General features: G+C 36.9%; 1 protein-coding gene across 1 annotated transcript in view; it reads right to left on the bottom strand.

Annotated features, from left to right (window-relative positions):
• Nucleotides 1-27,343, bottom strand: part of kl-5 (male fertility factor kl5) — a 336,420-nt gene that overhangs the window by 132,682 nt on the left and 176,395 nt on the right. Inside the window, exons 6-8 of the mRNA XM_070211050.1 lie at nt 27,123-27,342; nt 25,037-27,075; nt 24,838-24,976 (exon numbers count right to left, since the gene is read on the bottom strand). Coding sequence (XP_070067151.1) covers nt 24,838-24,976; nt 25,037-27,075; nt 27,123-27,342 — 2,398 coding nt within the window. The remainder of the gene's footprint in view (nt 1-24,837; nt 24,977-25,036; nt 27,076-27,122; nt 27,343) is intronic.

Raw genomic sequence — 27,343 nt, 5'->3', positions numbered from 1 at the left:
ATGACAACATCGACAGTGGTACCTCCGAGGATATATGGCTACCAAAACTACATAAGCAGGGACACCACTGAGACCGATATGTCGCTCCATCGGATCTACATCTTACGGGCTGTGCAAATATTTATTATGATAGATATATTATATTAAATGACAATGGACTTAAGAAAAAATAAATTATTCCCATATAAGAAAAGAAACCTTATTATAATATGACGTAGTATCCTTGTTTCCCAGCATATTAATGAAATTAGCTTTTGACACAATAAAACAAAAATGGACCAAATTGGAAGACCTCACTAGTGTACCAAAACAACTATTTATCGACATTGAAATATTTTGGAAAACAGATATTTTAAATACGAGGACAAAATATACATATAACTGAAAAGAATGCCAATGGGATCACCGGCCTCTAGAAGGAGAAGCTTGAGTGGCATGATCTATGATTGACAACAGCAATGTCATTCACCAAATACCATGTGGCCGGTAATACAACAAGTGCAATAGTGCTTACACATAAATCGTACTTCAAATTAAGACATGAAAATAATATGCAGAAAACAGCACTAATGATGACACACAAAAAATTTTGATGAAACAACTATCTTAAAACAAGAAGAACACTACAACAAACGGCACACATTGGAAATGCCACACATTATTAACGCACCCACGAACAAACGACTAAACTACAAGACACAAAAAGAAATTACGGTCACTTTTACAGACATCTTTTAAACAGTCATACAGCCTCAGTTTCAATCTCCACGACAAAAGGCGCCGACGTGTAAACTAATATATGTAAATTGTCCAAATTAATGTTTTATCTTAGTGTAATCTTATTGTTTATTGTTTTTTGTGTGTTGGGTTTGGTGCCCTGAAAACGGTTTACCAATGTGCAACCGAAATATATTGGAAGGAAAAATGTAAGAAAATTGTTTTAATGTTTGTTTTTACAAAACCGGACATTTCAACCAAGGTACGGTTTGCCCTCTCAGCCACGCCGTTCTCCTGTGGCGTATATGGTATCGCAAATTGCCGTGCTATACCCGTAACTTCGAGCCCGTTATCGCTAGGAATACACACAACAGAGCCCACCGCATCGCATAAGAAAACAAAATGCAATTGTCCGAAAGATTCTATTTCCCAAAAATGAAACAACGAATAACAGAATTAGTAAAACAGTGTCAGGACTGTAAAGAAGAAAAGTACGATAGTCATCCCACTAACCCAAAACTCAAAGATACACCAATCCCCGAATACCCAGGACATACAATCCACATCGACATATACACGACAGAAAAAAACTTAGTACTAACGGCAGTAGACAAACTTTCAAAATTAGCTCAGGGACGAATAATCAAATATAGGGCAATAGAAGACATAAAACAACCACTTCATGAAATCCTTATTTATTTTAGCGTACCTAAAGCCGTTGTAATAGATAACGTAAAATCCCTTAATTCAGCCTCAATCACTTTTATGATGCAGGACCAATTAAATATAGAAGTTTATAAAACACCACCCTACAAAAGCGCAGTGAATGGCCAGGTAGAAAAATTTCATTCAACACTATCAGACATTATGAAATGCAACAAATAAAGCAGGAACACAGAACATTCGAAGAACTACTTAACAAATCAATATACGACTACAACTACACTATACACTCGACAACTAACAAGAGACCATTAAACATATTCTTCGGCAGAAACGTGACTACAGACCCAGACCAATACGAAAAAGATAGGAAGGAGAACATTGACAGACTCAAACATAAACAATCGACTGACATGCAGAATCATAACAAAAAACGTAACGACATACGAACTTACATAGCATGTCAAGAAATATTCGTCAAAGTCAATACCAGATTAGGTACCAAACTGTCACCCAGATACAAAAAGGAAATAGTTAAAGAATAAAGAAACACAACCGTACTAACCACAACTGACAAAATAATACATAAAAGTAATATAAAAAATACATAAAAATCACAGATTCCTATTAATAGTTGTAATAAAAGTAACATGCCACCTTTAAATATTGAAGAAATGCTAGAATTCGCAGATGTATCTATTTTGCATAATGGAATCACTCTGTTTTATGTTGTAAGAATTCCAAATTTAGAAGAAATAGAATGCAAAAATACTATAATAAAGTGAAAAACAATATAATAAATTTAGAATTTACGAACTGTTTCATTGTAATAAAACAATCTATGGCATAAATAACAATTGAAAAAGATACCTAACATTAAAATTTGTAACAAATCAAAAATTGTAAACTTGAACATTAATAATTGTATACCTAAGTTAGCTAGTGGAGAGCAAGCGCTCTGTGGCTTTAGCAATGCAGAACATTTCCCGCAGATCAGTCACAATCCCAGCAAAATGCTTACTTGGTGTCGGTGCCATTTACTCCACGCGCCGACTGCCAACCGCCGAAAATTCCAAGAATTGCCCAACGGGCCAACAACATCAGCAGAGAAGCCGCTGCCAACCCCGCTGACGCTAAAGTTTGTTCAGTTGCTTTAAGTTTATTCAGTTGCAAATTAACATCAAATCATGCTTGCTTTCCTAAAAATTATAATTTTTTAATCGTAAACTTTGGAATTAACTTATATAACCGATTGCACTCATAGTCGTCAAGGCTAAAATCTTTTTGCAGCAGATCTGGAAGGAGACACTTGAGTACCATGATCTATGATTAACAACAGCGATGTCATTTACCAAATACCATGTGGCGGGGAAAACAACAAGTGCAATAGTGTATACACATAAATCGGACTTCAAATTAAGACATCAAAAAAATTACGGTCACTTTCACAGACATCTCTTAAACAGCCAAACAGTCTCAGTTTCAATCTCCACGACTAAAGGCGCAGACGTGTAAAATAATGTATGTAAATTGTCCAAATTAATGTTTTATCTTAGTGTAATCTTATTGTTGATTGTTTTTTGTGTCTTGGGTATAGTGCCCTGAAAACGGTTTGCCAATGTGCTACCGAAATATATTGGAAGCAAGAATGTAAGAAAATTGTTTTAATGTTTGTTTTTACAATACTCGTCGAATATTTTGTATACGTATTTGAGCCCGTTATCGCTACCAGTTTGTTTTGCTGCCAAATGCTTAAACCGACCAACTATCTTTCCCTTTTAGAATATATACAAAGTTGTGCCGAGACTTATCATCGATTAATATTAGAAAATATTGAAATTAGACTAACCGATTAAAAACTGTCTTTCAGATCCGGCTGTATAAATTATTAATAACAGCAATTGAAATGCGACCTGCTTGTAACGTGACCTCGCCTTTTCCCTCTGAATGTAAAAAGCTGTTTCCTGCAAACCGATCATATCTGTATGTTTTCCCATCTTGGTAAGCATTGCGCGATTACAACATTGCATTAGACCCCGCTTGCCGCAATTAACGCAAGCCTATCTATATATATTTGTTGTTTATGCTTTTTTCACGGCTTTTCACATTATCTTTAAAATCATGCTTTTCTCCCTATTGTCAGCATCTGCCCTTCTCATTTCCTGTACTTTTATATATAGAATTTCAAATCCCGCAAGCCGTCGCGTGTCTCAATGGTGACAACAAAGCTTTCGCAATCTTTTGGTAGACTAGAACGAAAGATGATTATATTCAACTCGTGACGCCATCTTATACAAAATCGGTTCAAATGACTACTTAAATTTAACAGCATTTTGTATAAAGAAACTACGCAATGCTCCCGTTGGGTAATGCATCGCCTTCAGCTTTGTCCAATTGCGATTGCTTGACGGCTAAAGTAATTCTAGCCAGGGCTTTGCTTGCTTCGCCAGCATTTTTCTTCCGGAGAGCACCCGATGACATGGCCTATTTGATATAGAAAAATTTACAATGTGCAGTTCTTGATAACCAGCTTGCGAATTCATTTTCTCTTGAAAATTCCTCTAGCTCGTTAAGTCAAATAAAATGTTGCACTAAGAGTTCTTTTTATGTTATTTCTAATCAAAATTCTGGGCTCATAACCTGTTGAGGGGAGGTACCCTAATAAAGGCACAGAAAAAGGAATGAGTAGATAGTAGTATATAGTACGTCTGGTTTGTTTCGTAGTTTATTCGCAAGAAACCAAGATTAACATAAAGATTTAACCGATTTTGGACAAGATATCGTGAAAAGAGAAAAAAAAAATGTTCTTCAACAGTTTGACGAACCTTATTATCTTAATCTCGAATGGTAATTACCCTTAAATTATTTATTTTTCTGGTAAGGCCCATCTGTTCTGTTCTGGGGCGGTAATGATGTCTAGATCTGATCTTGCATGTATCCCAATCTTCTGGTGGGTTAATGTTTAAAATTCCAGTATCCAGTATTATTGATGTTAATGCTTGAATGCATTGCAGCATTGTTGTTAATCGCGTTGATTTTCCATATTGTTTTATTTATTATGTGATTTAAAAATTTTTCTGGTCAAACACTTTATTTATGTTCACACAAATATATCAATATTTATTAGCACTTTTACTGATTCGTTCACTTCAAAGTTTCCTAAGCCATTGTTAGCACAATAAATGTGTTTAAATCCTTTTTTTTCTATTTTCGACACCGGCTGCGCCAATTATGTATGTTTGAGATGTATGACAAGAAATAATACAACACTCGAATTTAACTTTTAATTTTGCGTTTATTCATACTGCTTAAGTCTGTGATTATCTTACAACTGAAACTGAGCAAAAGCTCAGTTGGCGATTTGGGACTATTGTTTATAGAGAGCGCCAAGCAGAGAAGCTGCAGAGAGCAACTCAGGCTTTGTTTTATGTTTACATTAATGCATCGCAGCGGCATAGCTGTTGTGGCGACTTAACCGAATTAAAAATGGGATATATTTACAAGAAGTTGGGTCATATTGTGTGAAACAGTGAAACACAGTGAAACGATACGAAAATTATTGAAAGAAAAAATATTTCAAAATTCTATCGTCGGAAAAGGGTAACAAAACCGTATCAATGGATGTGGACGATTATAAAAGTAAAATGAAAAAGATTTTAGACGACTTATGCGCATATATAATACTATGACAGGATCCGACATCAAGACTTCAGACAAAGAATATCAGCTTCGTGGCACAACTATTCAAGATGGGTCTTATTTCAAAGGACGAAAGAAATAAGATGACAACAACGACTGCGGTAACTCCGACGATATACGGACTTCCAAAAATACATAAGCAGGGACAACACTGAGACCGATATTTTGCTCCATCGGATCTAAGCCTTACGGGCTGTGCAAATATATGTATTTGTACTTATTATGATAAATATATTATATTATTTATATGACATAGTATCCTTGTTTCCCAGCATATCAATGAAATAGCACTTACTGGAAGAACACACTAGTATACCAAAACAACTATTTATCGACATTAAAATATTTAAAAAAAAATTATTTCAAATACGAGGACAAAATATACACATAACTGAAAAGAATGCCAATGGGATAATCGGCCTCCCCAGTAATCGCAGATATAATAAAGGAGGAACAGAGGCACAATTTTACAGATAATTTTAACAATTAAACCAACACTTGACCAAATATGTATATGACCTTTCTGCCAAAACAGAAAAAACTGCAATACACAAAATTTTAAAAGCATTGTATTCCTTTCACAATTATAAAATATTAAGCATAGCCTCTGGACTAATACTCAAATTTAAATCAATCCACCCAAGGAGTATGATAATGATTAACTTACCGGATACAACATACCACTATAATAGTTCCCTGATGAAAAGACGTCAGTCTTACTTGATGGTTCTTTATTCAATTTTTTTTTGGAGTTAGAGCTGTCCACCGTGAAGCAGTGAGCACCCGTTTTACATACATGGTTTTTAGGCATATTATATACAGCAAGAGAGTCAGAGAGAGTCATGCGCGCATATATGTATACACAGCGACGGTCAAGGGTGAGAACGCTGACTTAGCTATTTGGGCGGTCGTTGTTATCAAGTGCGGATCATATTTCGTCTGCACTTGAAGATGCGCAGAGGGCACTTAGCGTTAGGCGCGCTGCGACAAAGTCGCTGCTTATGTTTGCATTCTGTTGGCATAACAACAGTGTTGCAGCCTTATTTATATGTATGTATATACATATGTACGCATGCTACATCTCCCTCCTTTTAAAAAATAACGGTATTTATGTAGTTATTTTAAGTATTAATGTTAATTATTTTTGTTTGTGTGTTTATTTTTTTTTTAATTTTTTGTTTATATTATTTTAATATAAAAATGTTTGTTAATATGTATGTGTAAATGTATATGTTTAAAACTATGTGTATTTAAAAAAAAATATATATATGTGTAAGTATTTTATTTTAAGTGTTCTCTTTTTTATAAAAGAAATAAATTTTTCTTTCTTTTTGAGTTTCCTTTTCTTAAATTCCATTTTCCTTTTTATTGTTTTGTATTATTTTGTTCGAACAATTTTCTTTGTTTATATTAGAGTTTTCAATTCAATTATTATAAAATTTTAATCTATCCTTATGTACTTTTTGTTTTTTCTTTTTAGTATCCCTAATTATTATATTATCGTTATCTTCTAACTTTTCTACTGTATAGGGTCCTAAATATATCTATGTTTATTACTTTTTTATCATATAATTCCTTATTATTTCTCTTATTTTCTTCTAACATAATTCTAGCTCTTTTATATGCTACTTCTAATCTATATTTACTTTCCTTAGCATAATCATCTATACTATATAAAGGTTCTTTGGTGTCTGTGCTATTCAAATTTTTTAATAAATTGTTTGTTTTACCGAAAACAAGTTCATATTGACAATAGTCATGTGCCATAGATGGGGTTGTGTTGAAACAGTAAACGAAATATTGGATCCATACGTCCCAATCAGTTTTATCAACCGATATATATGAACGTATGTATTCATTAAAAGTTCTGTGGCTTCTTTCGACTGTTCCAACTGTCTGGTGGTGGTGTGCAGTTGATGTTATGTTATTTATTTGTAAATACTTACACAAATCATTTATTATAGAATTTTTGTATTCTGTTCCCATGTCCGTAATGAACGTCTTCATTGGACCGTACTTTAGAATAAAATTCTCAAAAATCGCTTTTGCTACTGTGTTAGCACTTTTGTTTGGAATTGGAATCGCGACTATATATTTAGTCAGATCACAAATTAATGTGACTGCGTATTCATTTCCATTTTCACACTTGGGTAGTGGACCAATGGTGTCTACTATAACCCTATCGAAAGCGTGTATTGGCGTATCAGTTATTGTTAAAGGAGTTTTTATTTTTCTTGTCACTTTTGATTTTTGGCATTTTGGACATTTTCGTATGTACTCAGTAATATCTCGAGTCATACCTTTTCAATAATAATGTCTTTTGACCTTGGCCAAGGTTTTTGAGATGCCTGTGTGACCTCCTTGTATTGGATCATCATGGAACGTAGACAATAGAGCTTCTTTTTTTTATTGTTTCTATTTGGGTCACCGGGTTGAGTAGCGCTACTCTCAATGAAATTAATATTTTATTGCCCATATTTTTGAAATTATCGATTGAAACGTGTTCAAAGATATTTTCCCACGGTGCCACTTTGAGTTGGCTGATTTTATTTTTACCGGCTTGCGTTTCAAGCCTTTGGAAAAATTGACCTAAGTCAAGAGTTCCATTGGTATATAAATCGCTAACATCATATCTTGCAGTAATTTTCTTACCATGTTTAAAAAAACATAGCATATTTTTTACATGCAAGGTCACTACTTTACGTATTTCGTCATTGTTAATGACTTTATATACGTTGGGCTTTGAAGCTTTTTCTATAGATTGCCATGGCAATTCTATTTTTTCTTTTCCTGCGCAGGAATTTTGTCTTGATATCTTGTAGTGACTTTCTTTATTGATCCATTTATTTGTTCTAGCTGTTGAATGGTTATTCTTGATAACACATCCGCTACAAAATTGTCTTTACCCTTCAGATATTCGACTGTAAAATTATACTCCTCTAGTTCAAGTCTCATACGCGTTACCTTGAGCTTGGATTTACCATTGAGAAGAAGTATGTTAATGGTCTGTGATCTGTTTTGACAGTGAAATGTCTAATTCTTGTTCTGTTGTACTTTTATTACTTTCTCCCTCAGTAAATGAAGGTGATACATAAGCTATTGGGACTTGGAGTCCATTGTGGTTTTGATTTAAAACCGCTCCACAAGCTTGCCCACTTGCATCAGTTATTATGCAAAATTCTTTGCTGAAATCTGGGTATTGTAATAATATTGGGTTTATTAGTGCCGATTTAAGATGTTCGAATGCATGCTGGCAGTCGGCTGTCCATTCGAACTTAACATCCTTTTTACATAATCTTGTTGTGTGACGAGAATAGTCGGCAACATTTATATGAAACGTCTGTAATAATTACAGAATGCAACGAATCTTCTAGCGCTGTCCGCATCGTGTGAGACTGGATAGTTTTTAATGACGTCAAATTTTTTGTCGTCTGGCAAGATTCCTTTATCGGTGCATTTGTGTCCCAGAAATGTGACTTCATGCATAAAGATGAACATTTTTCAGGATGTAGCCTAAGGTTGTATTTCCTACATTTCTCAAAAACATCAAAGTTTTTAAGAATATGTTTTTCGGAACAACCTATAACAATTAGATCATCCATATAAAGGAATGCTTGAGAAGGTTCTAGTCCAGAGAATGAAATTGTCATCATTTTCTGAAATTAATTTGGCGCTATTTTTAAACCAAAAGGTAATCGCGAAAAGCGATATGAGCCATTGCTCGTTGAAAAAGACGTTATATTTCTTGAACTCTCTTCAAGTTTAATTTGGTGAAAACCTGACATTAAGTCAAGGCATGAAAAGTATTTTGCTCTACCTAGTTGATCTAAAATATCATCAATTCTAGGTAGTGGAAACTTATCGGACAACAGTTTTTTATTTATCTGAAATAGTCAATTAATAATCGCCATTTCGTATCTTCTGAGCCTGGAAGTGCTTTCTTCGGGACTAGTAGAAGTGGGCTATTGTATTCTGACACGGATGGTTTGACAATTTTATCGTAGATTAATTTGCCTTCTTGTTTTTGAATTTCTTCTACTTGACTATGCGGGCTTCGATCGTTTTTAATATAAATTTGGAGACGGCATCATTCATATTTGTGAATGTGCCAGCCTGCATGAAAGGTTTTACCTTATCAATCGAAAAATTTTGAGTCATAGCTTTTACAGCTGTTGTAATGCTCTATTTGTTTGCAAGTGGTTGGCTTAGACCTTCAATAATATAGGCTCCTTTGAGGGCCTTTGCCAGTTTTTTGGTTAGCCGTTTTGTTTTTCCGTTTCAGATTAAGTAGGTTGGCAGATACAACTTCTACGGATTCTCCTTTTACTGCATTTGACAGTTGCGTAATGATTGCAGCAATTGTCTGCTCATTACTTATTAGATTTCTTGCATGACCTTTTTGTTTTGTTTTTATAAGGCTGACAGCTGTTGCTTCATGATCTTCTTTTAGTGAGTCTATAAGACTCAAAGCATCTTTAAAGCTTTGTAAGTTTTCTTCCTTTCCATCAAACTCTGGCAAGAGCGATGAGGCTAGTTTGAGAAAACTTATAGCTATTTAAGCCTTTGTGTTGTCAATGTCGATATCGATATTTATATCGGTAATTGGCTTCGACTCATTCAGATCTTGCAGCTGGTTTGGTTCAAACTTTGCTGGTAAAAATAGATCTTCTGGAACGTTTATTATGATATTCTGTCTACCATAAATATATGGTCTGAAATAAGTTATTGCACAATGAATTGCTGCCAATTCTTGTTCTGTTGTACTTTTATTACTTTCACCCTTAGTAAACGATCTTGATGCATAATCACCTGGAAGTTGGAGTCCTTTTTTGTTTTAGTTAAAAGGAGCAGTTTTAATGCTTGTTTACTTGCATCTGTTATTATGCTTTGCTGAAATCTGGGTATTGTAATAAATTCAAAGCCTTCAGCTTTGTCTAATTGCGATTGCTTGACGGCTAAAGTAATTCTAGCCAGGGCTTTGCTTGCTTCGCCAGCATCTTTCTTCTTGAGAGCACCCGATGACATGGCCTATTTGATATAGAAAACTTATGTGCAGTTCTTGATAACCAGCTTGCGAATTCATTTTCTCTTGAGAATTCCTCTAGCTCGTTAAGTCAAATAAAATGTTGCACTAAGAGTTCTTTTTATGTTCTTTCTAATCATAATTCTGGGCTCATAACCTGTTGAAGGGAGGTACCCTAATATACGCACAGAAAAAGGATCGAGTAGATAGTAGTATATAGTACGTCTGTTTTGTTTCGTAGTTTATTCGCAAGAAACCAAGATTAACATAAAGCTTTTAACCTAATAATAGGAAAACTTAAAATGCCGATTTTGGACAAGATATCGTGAAAAGAGAAAAAAAAAAAAAAACTTGATCTCGAATGGTAATTACCCTTAAATTATTTATTTTTCTGGTGAGGCCCATCTGTTCTGTTCTGGGGCGGTAATGATGTCTAGATCTGATCTTGCATGTATCCCAATCTTCTGGTGGGTTAATGTTTAAAATTCCAGTATCCAGTATTATTGAGGTTAATGCTTGAATGCATTGCAGCATTATTGTTAATCGCGTTGATTTTCCATATTGTTTTATTTATTATAAGTGATTTAAAAATTTTTCTGGTCAAACACTTTATTTATGTTCACACAAATATATCAATATTTATTAGCACTTTTACTGATTCGTTCACTTCAGTTTTACCAAAGTTTCCTAAGCCATTGTTAGCACAATAAATGTGCTTATAATCTTTTTTTTCTATTTTCGACACCGGCTGCGCCAATTATGTATGTTTTAGATGTATAACAAGAAATAATACAACACTCGAATTTAACTTTTAATTTTGCGTTTATTCATAATGCTTAAATCTGTGATTATCTTATAACTGAAACTGAGCAAAAGCTCAGTTGGCTTATTGGCCGTAAGTCCAAGCTTACTGCTCGGTCAAAGTTTCTTGTCTACAAGGCAATTATTAAACCGATTTCGACCTACGCAGGCAGTAATGAGGTTCTTATAGCTGAAACAATCTAAGTTTATTTAAGGTTTTTCAAAACATGGCATTGCGCATCTATCATGACAACGCTTCCATCCACAGTGCTCTCATGATCCTGTGGGTCAGTGACGAGATAGCCAAAAGCTACAATAGATAGCTGCATAGGCTCCACCTGCACAGCAATAACCAAGCAGTTGGCCTGCTGGACAACAGCGACACCATCAGAAGACTCAAGAGAGTACACCATCTGGTTCTTCCAAGGAACCAAAATAATTCAATCATTTATTCCCAACACTATCGAACCACCAACCATTAATTAAAAATCGGCATATATTACAATAGGAAATATCTACAAATAAAACACACCTAGATAAGATCCTTCAAAACATTTAATAATTGTCGATGCGTAACAGATTTAAAAAAAAAAAAACGGTTCTTACACACGAAAAATAGAACAAGTAAAATGTTCTAGTCGGGAGCTTCCGACTAGGGAATAGCCTGAACCCTCTAATTCCAACACCAAATAAATTATAAAACCAGTAGGAGGTTCTAGTTGGGATCTCCCGACTAGGGGATACCCTGAACCCTCTTCTTCCAACATCAAATGCATATATATATTCTATTTTAGAAGCTATATGTCAAGTTCGGTGACTCTAGCTCTTATTATTTACCCAATTTGCTCAGAAAACAGGATGTCGATATCGATTTTATCGATGGCTTGAAAACGGGATAAGTTATTGATTATCGAAAATAAACTCGATCTCCGCAGGTACTAGGAGCCCCCACATCTTTGTCTCTAGCTCTTATGGGTTCTGAAATCCTTGCGTTCATACATACGGACGAACGGACAGACAGGCGGACACGGCTACATCGACTCGGCTATTGATGCTGATCAAGAATATGTATACTTTATGGGGTCGGAGATGCTTCCTTGTGCCTGTTACATACATTTCTATTTTGTATTTTCAGTGGGTTCACCGTATATCAACGTTGCGGACACGATCAGATGCTGTGCTGATCAACCACCATTAATAGCATTTTGCCTAGTCTTCGGCCTGAGGTGGCTACCTGGTCAGGATCTGTCCACGTTCGCCGTGGAGCCGGAATCGCTTGTGAAAGCAAGCGATTGAAACACGCGTTTTAAGCGTGGTCACATTTAAGACCCGCTAGGGCTGCTGGGATTCTTTGATATATTTGACAAGATCGTCATTAAGAATTTATGGCGATCCAATATCGGTTGGAATGAAGTCCCTATTTCACGGAGTGTAAGGTGGGTGAGCCGAACCCAAGCTCTCTCTCTATTTTTATGGACTGTAGTAGCACTTTTGAAGCCATAGTCTGAGACGGCAAATGAATCAAAAAGAAAATGTCGCTGCGTATACATAAACAAACATTTTGAACTGATTTAAATAAAGTGCAGCAATTCGTATCGCTTGGCATTGGAGAAATTCTAGAAGAATCAGGTGTGGAAACGTGGCGTTGGATCCCATCAGTTCAAAACGTGGAAGACGATGGCACGAAATAGACCAAAACGAATTTGATAGCTTAAAATATATTGAAGGTGAGGCGTTGATACAAAGCATAAAAGATAAAGAAACACAAGGTTTGACGCGCACAAAATATATCTTTTATATTTAAGGAGCATAAAACGAAGGACAACCAACATACAAGCATCGCGCAATACTGGACACAGTGAAACGATACGAAAATTATTGAAAGAAAAAATATTTCAAAATTCTATCGTCGGAAAAGGGTAACAAAACCGTATCAATGGATGTGGGCGATTATAAAAGTAAAATGAAAAAGATTTTAGACGACTTATGCGCATATATAATACTATGACAGGATCCGACATCAAGACTTCAGACAAAGAATATCAGCTTCGTGGCACAACTATTCAAGATGGGTCTTATTTCAAAGGACGAAAGAAATAAGATGACAACAACGACTGCGGTAACTCCGACGATATACGGACTTCCAAAAATACATAAGCAGGGACAACACTGAGACCGATATTTTGCTCCATCGGATCTAAGCCTTACTGGCTGTGCAAATATATGTATTTGTACTTATTATGATAAATATATTATATTATTTATATGGCATAGTATCCTTGTTTCCCAGCATATCAATGAAATAGCACTTAACACAAAACAAAAATGGACCAAATTGGAAGAACACACCAGTATACCAAAACAACTATTTATCGACATTAAAATATTTAAAAAAACATTATTTCAAATACGAGGACAAAATATATAATATATATATATATAATATATGACCTTTCTGCCATAACAGAAAAAACTGCAATACACAAAATTTTAAAAGCATTGTATTCCTTTCACAATTATAAAATATTAAGCATAGCCTCTGGACTAATACTCAAATTTAAATCAATCCACCCAAGGAGTATGATAATGATTAACTTACCGGATACAACATACCACTATAATAGTTCCCTGATGAAAAGACGTCAGTCTTACTTGATGGTTCTTTATTCAATTTTTTTTTGGAGGTAGAGCTGTCCACCGTGAAGCAGTGAGCAGCCGTTTTACATACATGGTTTTTAGGCTTATTATATACAGCAAGAGAGTCAGAGAGAGTCATGCGCGCACATATGTATACACAGCGACGGTCAAGCGTGAGAACGCTGACTTAGCTATTTTATTTATTTTTTTTTTTATTAATGGTCGACAAAACGAGTGTCTTCCTCATTATTCAAAAGATTGTACAATATAAGAAAGATATACAATATATGCTAAAAGCCTAGTTAAAGGATACAATTTTCTAAATACCATCACCGACCGATGGAGGTGTTTTATTTGCCAGTCCGGCCAGTTGTGCCCCTTTTCACAGCTAATTTTGTCAGTGACGCTATTAGAGACTACATCTAAGCAGAAGTAGGTAAAAAGTGATCTCAAGTAAAATTAAAAATAATCTTAATTTGCTATATTAATAAAGAAAATACAATAAATAGGAAAAAAGAAAGTAAGAAAATTGTTAATAAAGTAAAGCAATGTAAGTTAGATTAGGAGTGTTAAGTAGATAGGACAAAGAGAAGAGTAATGGGAAATCACCAACCCGGTGGGGGAAAATTTTTCAGCCTGTCCGGCTAGCTATGCTCCTGCTCATAGTTGGGAATGGTCAGCGACTTCCCGAAGGTATCCTGAAAGCAACGATTTTATTAGGGGTAGAGACAGTTCGGTAGAGAAAACGTGATGCAAACTATTATAATTTTTACATAGCACGCGAAAAGAATTGTGCCTAGCGTAATCTGTTGTGCACGTAAATAGTAATAAGGGGCGATAATTTCTGGTTGGTCTAGCCGGAACAGAGAATTGAAGACGCCCTAGCAGAAAAGGAGAATATATGTCGCCAATAATCAACTTATGTAGAAGGACAACACAAGGAATTGTCCTACGGCTGGTTAACGACGGAAGGTTGAGAAGAAGCAGTCTGCTGGAGTAGGACGGCAACCGAAGATTAGGGTCCCAATTTAAACCTCGTAAGGCAAAAAGCAGAAATTGCTTCTGAACAGATTCAATACGATCCTGGCTGTTTATATACTGTGGAGACCACATGCAAGAGCAGTATTCAAGGATAGGGCGAACAAGAGAGATGTGCAGAAGTTTTGTTATAAAAGGATCGTTAAACTCTTTAGACCATCGTTTAATGAATGCAAGTACACCTTTTGCCTCATTAACAACGGTATCTATATGAAGATTGAAACAGAGTTTTTGAATCAAAAATAACGCCTAGATCCTTAACTGTTAGTATACGTTGCAAAGGGATATTGTCGATTGTATAACTGACAAGATAAGGTGTAGTACGATTAAATGTCATAAACATACACTTTGAACAATTTAGATGCAATTGATTGGCCGAACACCAAAGTTGCATAGCGTTCAAATCGTCTTGTAGACGAGAATGATGTAGGGGTTAGTGTATGATAGAAAAAGTTTGACATCGTCCGCATACATGAGTACACGGGCATGTGATATAACAGAGGGAAGATCATTTATAAAAAGAGTAAAGAATAAAGGTCCAAGATGACTACCTTGAGGAACACCAGAAGTAACGTGAACCCTTTTAGAGGTAGTCAACCTCAGTATTACTCTTTGGGTCCTACCTTTTAAATAAGAATTAATCCAAAGTAAAAGAGACAGAGGGAAATCTATTCGGTCAAGTTTAAAAAGTAAAATGACATGGTGCACAGAGTAAAACGCCTTACAGAAGTCAGTGTAAATGACATCAGTTTGCATTTTCGAAAGGAAAGCATCATTGACCAAGGAAGTAAACTCAAGCAGATTGGTCGTAGTTGACCGATTCTTTACGAATCCATGTTGAACAGGGGAAACAACTGATTTGCAGAAATGCTGCAAATTCGAAGTGATTATTTTTTCAAATAATTTAGGAATAGCGGACAGTTTTGCAATGCCCCTGTAATTTTGTATATCAGACTTCCCACCTTTCTTGTGAAGAGGAATGATATAAAATTCTTTCCAAAGAGATGGAAAGACAGAAGTTTCAAGGGATAGATTAAAAAGCTTTAGCAATGGATACAAAAGGGAAGAACTACACTCCTTGAGTAGACAACTAGGAATATTGTCCGGCCTAGGAGAGTAAGAAGATTTTAAAGAGTTTATAGCTAATAGGAGAGAGGAGTGTGAAATATTGGGGGAGGTATAGAACTAGCGGAAGAAATAGTATAAGGGTAAGAATTAGTATTCGGAAAGACTGAAGAGTAAGTTGATTGGAAAAAATTTGGGCGGTCGTTGTTATCAAGTGCGGTCGTTGTTATCAAGTTGTCTGCACTTGAATATGCGCAGAGGGCACTTAGCGTTAGGCGCGCTGCGACGAAGTCGCTGCTTATGTTTGCATTCTGTTGGCATAACAACAAAGTGTTGCAGCCTTTTTCATATGTATGTATATACATATGTACGCATGCTACACCACAAAGAAATTGAACACGAAATTAAAAAGCTCTTGAAAAAAATAACTTCCCAAATTGAAAGGAAAAATCGAATAGAGTCTGCCAAAATATACAAATCCTAAATCCAATGATTGGCCAGAGCAATATTGTCTTGCTTCGCAGCCAAACCAGCTGGAGCGACCCCGCAACTTGTAAGAGCAGCATCCTAATCTTATCTTAAGACACTTGCACCACATTAAGGTGGTGCTCGTCGCCGTAAAGATCGTTTTGTTGCCCTAGCATTACTTATGCGAAGGCCTCGATGCTGCACGTCGAGTTAGTTAAGTTCGTTTGATTCGTGCATTTGGTACACATCGGCCACTTGCAAAATTATAACTAATCAATTGTCGCTTCCCTTAAACTGGATGTACCAATTCGAGTTCGCTTGCCTATGTAAGACTTTTTTTTTTATTTTTTTTTTAATAATAAGCATTATTTTTTTATAATAAGCTTATACCAATTCGTGTCTGCCTGCTTTTCGTAACTTTTAACAATTATTAAAACAAATTGGAGCACAAGAAATACAATACTTTAAATTATTTCTATTTGTAAAAGTTTTTGAAAAATCTCAATAGCGCGACATTTAAGTGATCCCGACGAGATTTTTTGTTGTAAGATTATTTGCTTTACATTAAAGCAACATTTCAAACATTTCGTTTGGTTTTTCAGGCACCCATACTTGAGATATTGGGGCTCATAAGGGTGGCAGGTGGATCGGCCGCGGTGCTAAGGGGGCGCTAAGCAAGGCTAGAGGATTCGTCGTTCGTCAACTTAATACCATTGTGGGAGCCTATGGCAACGTTTTTGGAGCAGACATGCCGAACATTGGAAACAGTAAATTTTGCTACGTTTTTGGAGCAGAGATGCCGAACATTGGAAACAGTAAATTTTACTATGTCAAGCTATGCCTCTAGCCATCAGGTGGGAAAAACTAGAATAATTTACACAAGTAGATCGTCATTTATCGCCAACTACCACGACGCCCCTGTATGCGTCTTTTGTGACAGCCCTGGTCATAATATATATAATTGTGCCTGATTTGGAAAATTACCTCTGCGTTACGGCTTAGGGAGGCAAAAACGAGTTGCATTGTGCTTGAATTGCCTAAAGAAAGGTCACCAATTGTCGGACCTGCGTGGCGAAACATCATTTCCTGCTGCATTTAAATAATAATAATTCTGTATTTCCGTCTGGTCAGCTGACTGAGCTAAGTCGTCGCCATCTACCTCCACCTCTCTTGTTGCCCAGTATTTTATTAGAGATGTCGTCCTCTTGGCTACTGCTATGGTCTTCGTTAAAAATCGGTCCGGCACTTTGATACCTTGTCGTGCTCTTTTGGATTCCGGTTCTCAGCTTCACCTTATAACGTCGCGCCTTTCTCAACAGCTTCAGGTAAAGAATCACAAATCCTTAGCCATTGTCTCTGGTCTAGGAGATGCTCTTTTTGAAACAGAAAGAAATATGGTCATTATCACAATACAGAAACAGACGGCAATAAGGTCACCTTCCCTATACAATCTCAAGTCCTTGAATACTCAAAATTCCTCACAGCTCTTGTAGCGCCTAAATAAATGATAGCCAGCAGAGTTTTGTTGTTTGGAGTTAAACCGTCGACCTGTAGCGTCGGCTAGATAAAGCTTCTGCCGGAAAAAAAACGACTTGCTTTGGCAGTTTCTGGAAGCGGACCGCGCTTGGGTGGTTCTACGTTGATGGTAAAACATACTGCGGGCAAACGCGGGTCAAGTTCCGAAGAACGTGCTGATGAATTGGTGCGACAATTTTGGGAGATAGAAATTGGAAATTACACCTACCACTTCAAAGAAAGAAAATATTTGTGAAAAAAATTTCGTACAGAATCATGTCAGATTGCCGGTAGCCAATATTCCTCTCTGTCCGTGTTATGCATCAGCTGTCTATGGATGAGGAAACTAACTTTCCAATTGGATCTCGGATTCTGCGGCGTGACTCAAGTCAAGAAGCAAGGGAAATTCTTAATTAGACGGCTGAAATCTCGGCAATTGGGGGCTTAAAGTTGCAAAAGTGGTGCTCAAACAATGCTACTGTACTGTAAGAGATACCCGAAGAGGACAGAATCTTTCGACTCGCTTTAGGGGACTCCGAATCTAATGAATTTCTGTTTTCTTTTTTCGAACATTCAGCAGAGATCCAAACTATCCAAAAGCTCAATACTGTCGAGCTCTCTCGTATATACCCGTTTGGACTCATAGTCGTCAAGGCTAAAATCTTTTGCAGCAGATCTGGTAGGAGAAACTTGAGTACCATGATCGATGATTGACAACAGCAATGTCATTTACCGAATACCATGTGGCGGGGAAAACAACAAGTGCAATAGTGTATACACATAAATCGGACTTCAAATTAAGACATCAAAAAAATTACGGTCACTTTCACAGACATCTCTTAAACAGCCAAACAGCCTCAGCTTCAATCTCCACGACTAAAGGCGCAGACGTGTAAAAAATAATGTATGTAAATTGTCCAAATTAATGTTTTATCTTAGTGTAATCTTATTGTTGATTGTTTTTTGTGTCTTGTGTATAGTGCCCTGAAAACGGGTTGCCGACGTGCAACCGAAATATATTGAAAGCAAAAATTAAAGAAAATTGTTTTAATGTTTGTTTTTACAAGCCCGGACATTTCAACCAATGTACCGTTTGCCCTCTCAGCCACGCCGTTCTCCTGTGGCGTATGTGGTATCGTAAATTGATGTGCTATACCCGTAACTTCGAGCCCGTTATCGCTAGGAATACACTTCATCCGTCTACCAGTTTGTTTTGCCGCTATTATCTTTCGCTTTTAGAATATATATAAAGTTGTGCCGAGACTTATCATCGATAAATATTAGAAAATATAGAAACGATTCTACGTGTATTTTTCCTAGCATAAATGTCTAACATGACACCATGGATCAAAAATAAGCTCATTCCATTCCACGAACCATTTTATTTTAGTATTGTCAGTCAGGCTCCCAAAATGTTTGCGGTTTTTGCAAAATGCACTTAGCATCCTGACTAATTACTGCTGAATCACGCAACATAGCATCTTGCCACAATTTGGTTAACCGATAAAAAACTGTTTCAGATCCGGATGTATAAATTATTAATAATATCAATTGAATATTTCTATAACGTGACCTCGCCTTTTCCCTCTGCATTTAAAAAATGTTTCCTGCCAAGCCGATCATATCTGTATGTTTTACCATTTTTGCAAACATTGCCCGATTACAACACATGTGGCTTGTAGCGCCACTATCTAAGTACCAGTTGGAGCGATCAAATCCATTTGCGTCTAAAAAACATCACAAACTGAATTTCTTCTTTTCGCTGAGTGCACTTATGATAAGACACACTGATTTTATGTGACCTCGCTTGCCGCAATAAACGCAAGCCTATTTATATATTTGTTGTATGTGCCTTTTCCACTGCTTTTCACATTAACTTTAAAATCATGCTTTTCTCCCTTTTGTCAGCATATGACCTTCTCTGTTCCTGTACTTTTATATACAAACTTTAAAATTCTGGCAACACGTCGCGCGTCTCAATCACGACAGCAAAGTTTTCGCAATCTTTTGGTAGACTAGAACGAAAGATGATTATTTTCAACTCGTGACGCCCTCTTATACAAAATCGGTTCAAATGACTACACAAATTTAACAGCATTTTGTATAAGGAAACATTACGCACCGGTCCCGTTGGGTAATGCATCGCCTTCAGCTTTGTCCAATTGCGATTGCTTGAGGGCTAAAGTAATTCTAGCCAGGGCTTTGCTTGCTTTCGCCAGCATCTTTCGTCTTGAGATTGTGCAATTGTTCAGCGTAAGAATCTTCTTGATTTCGAGTTTGCCTTTTTGATATAGAGAACTTATTATATGCAGTTCATGATAACTGTCTGCGAATTAATTTTCTCTTGAGAATTCCTCTAGCTCGTTGAGCCAAATAAAATGTTGCACTAAGAGTTCTTTTTATATTCCTTCTAATCATAATTCTGGGCTCATAATCTGTTGAGGGGAGGTACCCCAATAAACGCACAGAAAAAGGATCGAGTAGATAGTAGTATAAAGTACGTCTGTTTTGTTTCGTAGTTTATCCGCAAGAAACCAATATTAACATAAAGCTTCTGGTGCTTTATGCGGCTTTATTCAAATACTGATTCGTCTATCATCATCACTATTCTTACATTCTAAACGTAATAATGAGAAAACTTCAAGATGCCGATTTTGGAGAAGATATCGTGAAAAGCGAACAATTTTTTTTTTCGCTTTCATAGAACTTAATTTTCGATCGATATATTGGTCTAATCCAACTGGTCCCGAGATGTGTACTGCATGCAACAAAAAATGGGACTTCTGCTGTGTTCCATAAAGATAAAACTGCGAGACTAGTTCAAAAAAAAATTACAATACCCTCTGCAAGGGTATTAAACAATCTAGCATCCGAACGCCGCGTCATTTTTAGTTTCTCCGTCTGTTTTGACGATATTGCACCATTGATTAATATATGAAAGACGTGAAAAAACCATTCCCTCTACAGTACAGGCATTTTCATCACAATGATCTCACTGCAACGCTCGAGCTCGATTGCTTGCGATAAAAGTATATATCATTTTTATACCCTGAACCCATTACAAATGGATATAAGGGTATATTGTATTTATGCAAAATCCAAATGTATGTAACAGGCAAAAGGAAGCATCTCCGACCCCATAAAGTATATATATTCTTGATCAGCATCAATAGCCGAGTCAATCTAGCCATGTCCGTCTGTCTGTCCGTCCGTCCGTCCGTCCGTCCGTCCGTATGTATGAACGCAAGGATCTCAGAACCTATAAGAGCTAACGACTTAAAATTATAGATTAAGATGCTCCTAGTTCCCGCGCAGATCGAGTTTGTTCCGATAATCGATAACTTACTCCGTTTCCAAGCAATCGATAAAAATCGATATAGATATCCTGTTTTTTGTGCAATTTTGGTAAATAATAAGAGCTAGAGTCAACAAACTTGACATATAGCTTCTAAAATAGAATATATATATGCATTTGATGTTGGAAGAAGAGGGTTCAGGGTATACCCTAGTCGGGAGCTTCCGACTAGAACCTGTTACTTGTTTAGTGTGTCTTTATGGGCCTCACTTCTGATTGGGCAAAAGATTTTCTGCTCAATTTTACATAAATTGTTTCGATAATATAATATATCTATATATTTTAAAATTATTGCTGGTGTCTGCTGTTCCTGTTCTTCCGCGTCAGCTGGTCATCACCAGTATGGTTGCGCTGACGCTCCCTTCGAAGGCTCAAGGGGCTGGGGTGCCTCTCGCGCTTGTTGATTTCTTAGCTGCTGTTGTCCTGGGCCTGGGAGGTGGTGTGGTTATAGTTTTGTCATTAACAACTTTAATATTCACTGAGTGAGTATGTGGTGTAAGGTTTTCTTTTATCTATTTCAGCTGTTGCTGATAAAAGTCAAGCATGGCCTGTAGCCTTGCTGTTGCTTTCCACGGTGTTTTGGCTTTGGGTGAATATAATTGCCACCACAACACTCACTACACTCTACTCACTCAGCTTTTTTGTTTTGTTTTTTTTTTTTTTTTTTTGTTCCGCCTTTGCTTGTTGTTGTTGCCTCCTTCGTCCTCTTCAATAGTTACAGTACATACAGCGGTTCGATCAGCTAAAACAGGAGCTGATCCTGTCCTGTTACGGTCGCCATATAATAGTTCCCTGATGAAAAGACGTCAGTCTTCCTTGATGGTTCTTTATTCAATGTTTTTTTGGAGTTAGAGCTGTCCACCGTGAAGCAGTGAGCAGCCGTTTTACATACATGGTTTTTAGGCTTATTATATACAGCAAGAGAGTCAGAGAGTCATGCGCGCACATATGTATACACAGCGACGGTCAAGCGTGAGAACGCTGACTTAGCTATTTTATTTATTTATTTTTTTATTAATGGTCGACAAAACGAGTGTCTTCCTCATTATTCAAAAGATTGTACAATATAAGAAAGATATACAATATATGCTACAAGCCTTGTTAAAGGATACAATTTTCTAAATACCATCACCGACCGATGGAGGTGTTTTATTTGCCAGTCCGGCCAGTTGTGCCCCTTTTCACAGCTAATTTTGTCAGTGACGCTATTAGAGCCTACATCTAAGCAGAAGGTTGTAAGTAGGAAAAAAGTGATCTCAAGTAAAATTAAAAATAATCTTAATTTGCTATATTAATAAAGAAAATACAATAAATAGGAAAAAAGAAAGTAAGAAAATTGTAAGTAAAGTAAAGCAATGTAAGTTAGATAAAGAGTGTTAAGTAGATAGGACAAAGAGAAAAGTAATGGAGGTGTTTTATTTGCCAGTCCGGCTAGCTGTGCCCCTTTTCACAGCTAATTTTGTCGGTGACGCTATTAGAGCCTACATCTAAGCAGAAGTAGGTAAAAAGTGATCTCAAGTAAAATTAAAAATAATCTTAATTTGCTATATTAATAAAGAAAATACAATAAATAGGGGGAAAATTTTTCAGCCTGTCCGGCTAGCTATGCCCCTGCTCATAGTTGGGAATGGTCAGCGACTTCCCGAAGGTATCCTGAAAGCAACGATTTTATTAGGGGTAGAGACAGTTCGGTAGCGAAAACGTGATGCAAACTATTATAATTTTTACATAGCACGCGAAAAGGATTGTGCATAGCGTAGTATGTTGTGCACATAGATAGAAATAAGGGTTGGTCTAGCCGGAACAGAGAATTGAAGACGCCCTAGCAGAAAAGGAGAATCTATGTCACCGATAATCAACTTATGTAGAAGGACAACACCGAGAATTGTCCTACGGTTGGTTAACGACGGAAGGTTGAGAAGAAGCAGTCTGCTGGAGTAGGATGGCAACCGAAGATTAAGGTCTCAATTTAAACCTCGTAAGGCAAAAAGCAGAAATTGCTTCTGAACAGATTCAATACGATCCTGGCTGTTGTTATACTGTGGAGACCAGATGCAAGAGCAGTATTCAAGGATAGGGCGAACAAGAGAGGTACACCTTTTGCAGCATTAACAATGGTATCTATGTGAAGATTGAAACAGAGCTTAGAATCAAAAATAACGCCTAGACCCTTAACTGTTAGTATACGTTGCAAAGGGATATTGTCGATTGTATAACTGACAAATCCAAATGTATGTAACAGGCAGAAGGAAGCATCTCCGACCCCATAAAGTATATTAAGACGTCGTCCTCTCCTGCCGTCACTTTGCTGATCAGCCTCTGTAGGGACGGCAAATTGTCCTCGGCGAAGACCATCAGCACTTTCATGATGAAGTTTAGCAAGCAATGGTGCCACTTGCACGAGCACATAGTCCTTTGACCATCGAAACTAAAACAATTTCTCGAGTAATGAGACAGCTCCGGCTGGTCCGGAGCCGCCTCTACTTGCAAAGCCTCCAATGAGCCTTCCACCAGTAAGTGGCCAGCGTTAGAGCCTTGCATCGCTTATGTGTTATTGCTCCCAGGGGCCTAGAATTGAGCACGGCTTCCACTGCGACTGCAGCTCCTCGGCCGCTAACAGCATGCTGCGTACCATGCGTAGGAGGTAGGTGCTTTCCAGACTTCACACATGATACGGCCTGGAGAGAAGAATCGAAGAATCTGAAGTTTAAATTGATTTCTGGCACCAACTCCGCGAACAACTCTACACCAAGGATATTTGGCTTCCAAGCGTATTAACCAAACACAAATATCCCCCGGTTGAAAAGACGAAAACACCTATCTGCAAATTTAAATACACTATAAAGCAAAGTGTCTTTACAAACACTTATGTTATAGCCAATGGGTAAAATATGTATAATGTATTTTTCCAACTGTACGTGTATTAGGAAGAACAATACATCTCCCACCCTATAAAGTGTATATATTTTTGATCAGCATTAATAGCCAAGTCGAAATAGATATTTACGTCGGTATGTAGAACTATTGTTGTTGTTGCGGCAGCTAGCGCAAGTTTCTGTGATTTGTAATAATAACATTTCATTTGCGATTGTATAGTTTTCTGTGCCGTTACTTTAATCTTTCATATACTCTTGCAGAGGGTATTACAATTTTGTTGTGAAATGTGTAGCAAATAGGCGGTATCTCCGACCCCATAATTTGTATATATTCTTGATCAGTATCAACAGTCATGTTCGTCTGCGAACTAGTCCCTCAGTTTTAAAGCTTTTTTATGAAACTTTGCATACTTTTTTCTTTCTGCACGCATCACATTTGTGAAAACCAGCGGGATCGGGCATCTATATCATTGCTGCTATACGAAAGATCAGGCGAAAATTAAGTTGTATGAAATAAAATTTAGTTTGACTAAAAATAAATTGTATAAAAGGGTTCTGTTCATCAAGATATCTTGACAAAATTCGGTCGAAAACATATGGAAAACATTGTTTATCGGCATTAACTATTTTACCTGTACTTCTTAGATACGAGTAAAGCACTATGAGCATTATGAGAGTTGGGTGTGCAAGGGTATAAGAACTTTAGCGTGCCGAAGAGAGCCTTTCTTTCTCTTTAGAACTCAATTTTTGGTTTGGCTGTTGAGTAGAAGTGCTTGCAAGCAGTGCGGTCTGTGTGAATGTGTTTTTTATTACATTATTATTATTACTGCTGAAGAGGGTTCAGGGTATCCCCCAGTCAGGATCGCCCGACTAGAGCCCCTTATTTGATTGGTTCCGTTATGATCCTCATCTACATGTATGTATGAATATAAACAGTTGGATCTTATGTGGAAAAAAATACAAAATTTTGTTTATTTTACCTGTATATTCTGAAACGTTGGCATCCACATTTTCTGTTGCAATTCTGTTCGATAGGCACGAGTAAAACAACCTACATAGGAAATAAAGCACGATATAAGCAGTATGTCTCCAGGTAGCTGTCGTATACCCAAAGTTATACTATTCGAAAAAGAGGATTATTTTATATTTCATATATTAATTAACACCAACATTTCTCACCTTTTTACAGACTCTGTCCAGCGAACTTTCTCTGTGGCTAACCCACCAATTAACCGGTTTGCTATATCGATTGTAAACGCAGTTTTATCTGCTTCATCTTGACACTTTTGTTTCTTTGCCATCGCTTCATCGAATTTCATTTGGAGAATATTCAACTCTTGTTCAAGCTCATTAAGTCGTTGATTTAAGGCTGTTAGCTTATCTCTGGCATCGTTTAATTCCTTTTCAGCTTCAACTAGAGCACGTTCTTTGGGTTCGACCACAAGATAAACATCATAGAATCGGTTTATATTGATAACCCATGAGCACAAGCCAGCAGCTGCAGATGACTTGGAAATTATTTTTTCTGGATTAAATTCAGGATCTAGAATATAAGGTTGTAATGCCTTTATAACATCTGGGTGAATATGTTTTTTATCGTAGTTAATTAAATTGTCGAGGAATTTGTCAACATTTCCCATCATACCACGGGATGCTTTCCAGCTTCGGTCCTTGGGTATTTTTCCATTGACAGAAAATAGTACTAATACAGCTCCACATACACTAACGACAGCATCCGGTGGTGATCCAAACGATTTTAGCTCCGTTAAGTTATTCTTATTTAGGGTATTTAGCGCTTCCTGGGCAGCAAGAAGAGCTGGTTGAGCCTTACGAAAATCTTCCTCACATAGTTTGGCTTTTGCGCCTACGTCTTCCTCAATCTGACGAACATTCTTTTCCTCCTTAGTAGCATAAGCACGTTCCTTTGACACCTTTTCATTCTCTGTGCTAACGACGACAATAAGATTATCCGCCTCCTGATTTTTAACTTTCAGCTCGACTTCTTGCAATTTGAGAACATCCTGTAGTGCATCTACTTCATTCGTGCAACTAGCCAGTTTAATTAAGCCATTTTCTAAGCGAGAACGACGTTCTAAATTTGCATTGACCTTTTCATATAGCAGCTTAGAATATAGCGAAATGAGCTCAAGAAAAGATTTTGGCGTAGTATAGTTGTACCGTTTTGCGTTTGCTAGATAAAGCTCGGAAATATCGTTTACAGTCTTATGTACATATGCCATGAACTTAGCTACAGGAGGCGCCAATTCTATTGGAAGAACCGTAATCTCTGAGAGAAAACGCATTGATACAGACTCAAGTGCCTGCTGTGGCCACTCATGAAACCAATCTATTGTAGTACAGTTAACAAGGGCAGGAAATTTTCTTGAACGTACACGAAGAGTTGCACCTACAGGGGAAAAACATAGCACAACCTTGAGAAGACTACGCACTTTCTCAATAAAATATTTCCAGCAGTTCTCTCGACTGTCAATAATGCCAAGTTGCTTGACTTCATTACGCACAGCTCCAATCACGTTTTCCATTTCATCATCAGGAAAAAGTTCATGTATATCACCAGATGCGAGAAGATCGTTAACAAGAACTAAAAATTGTTCACGTGCCACCTCAGAATCAGTCATTAGAAAGCAACATGCTGTGCTCTTGACTCCTGCTTTTGAATACAATACAGCAATATTAGTTTTCAAATCATTCACACTATAATCCTTTGTAAGCTGAATCTGAAAAACGTCCAGAGAAGATATAAAGGCCGCTAGGCGAGTAAGAGATTGTTTTCCTGAACCGCCAACTCCAATGAGTAGGGCATATCCTCTGGAAGATTCTAATATTCGACTTATCCTGCACACATGTGACATGGCGTCATCAAAAAGAACCAAGTTCATGGCACCTACATAGTCATTGTAGCGCAGCTGAGCTTCCTCCAACAAGACTTTCAGACGGTCCCAATTTTGTATAGGCATATATTTAATATCTGAAAGTCCTTTCGCAAAGTGACAATATATATGAGGCTGCGCATAAACAATGTCCTCACTTACACCTTCAATTCCTTTTCGTACTACCTCAACAACAATTTTCTTAAAATTTCCTATATCAGTTTGGTCGACCAGCTTATCACCATATACACGGAAACATTCGTGAACCCACAATCGTATCAGTTGATTAAAAGTGGGGCATGTTTCGTTATTAGCATAAAGAACACCCTAGGAGAGATTTATTAGATTAGTACAATACAAATTCTTTAACTTACCGTAAATATGTTGGCAAGGTCCCGTAAATTAAAGTTGTAGTGAAACTTCATAGCTGTGGGAAGAAACGACCCGACCACCTTTAAATGTAAGGCAATTGCTGTATTGACAAGTGCTGTACACTCTTTGATAATGTTCTTATCAAACTTATGTTGTGGATTTTCCAAATGCTGAGAGAGTATTGAGTTAAGAATGTGGAATAATGCGTCTTGGCTGGGTTGAC

This window comes from Drosophila virilis, unplaced genomic scaffold (genome assembly GCF_030788295.1).
Source record: "Drosophila virilis strain 15010-1051.87 unplaced genomic scaffold, Dvir_AGI_RSII-ME tig00001906, whole genome shotgun sequence".
NCBI classification, from domain to species: Eukaryota; Metazoa; Arthropoda; class Insecta; order Diptera; family Drosophilidae; genus Drosophila; species Drosophila virilis.
This window is presented reverse-complemented; position numbering and strand designations above follow the sequence as displayed.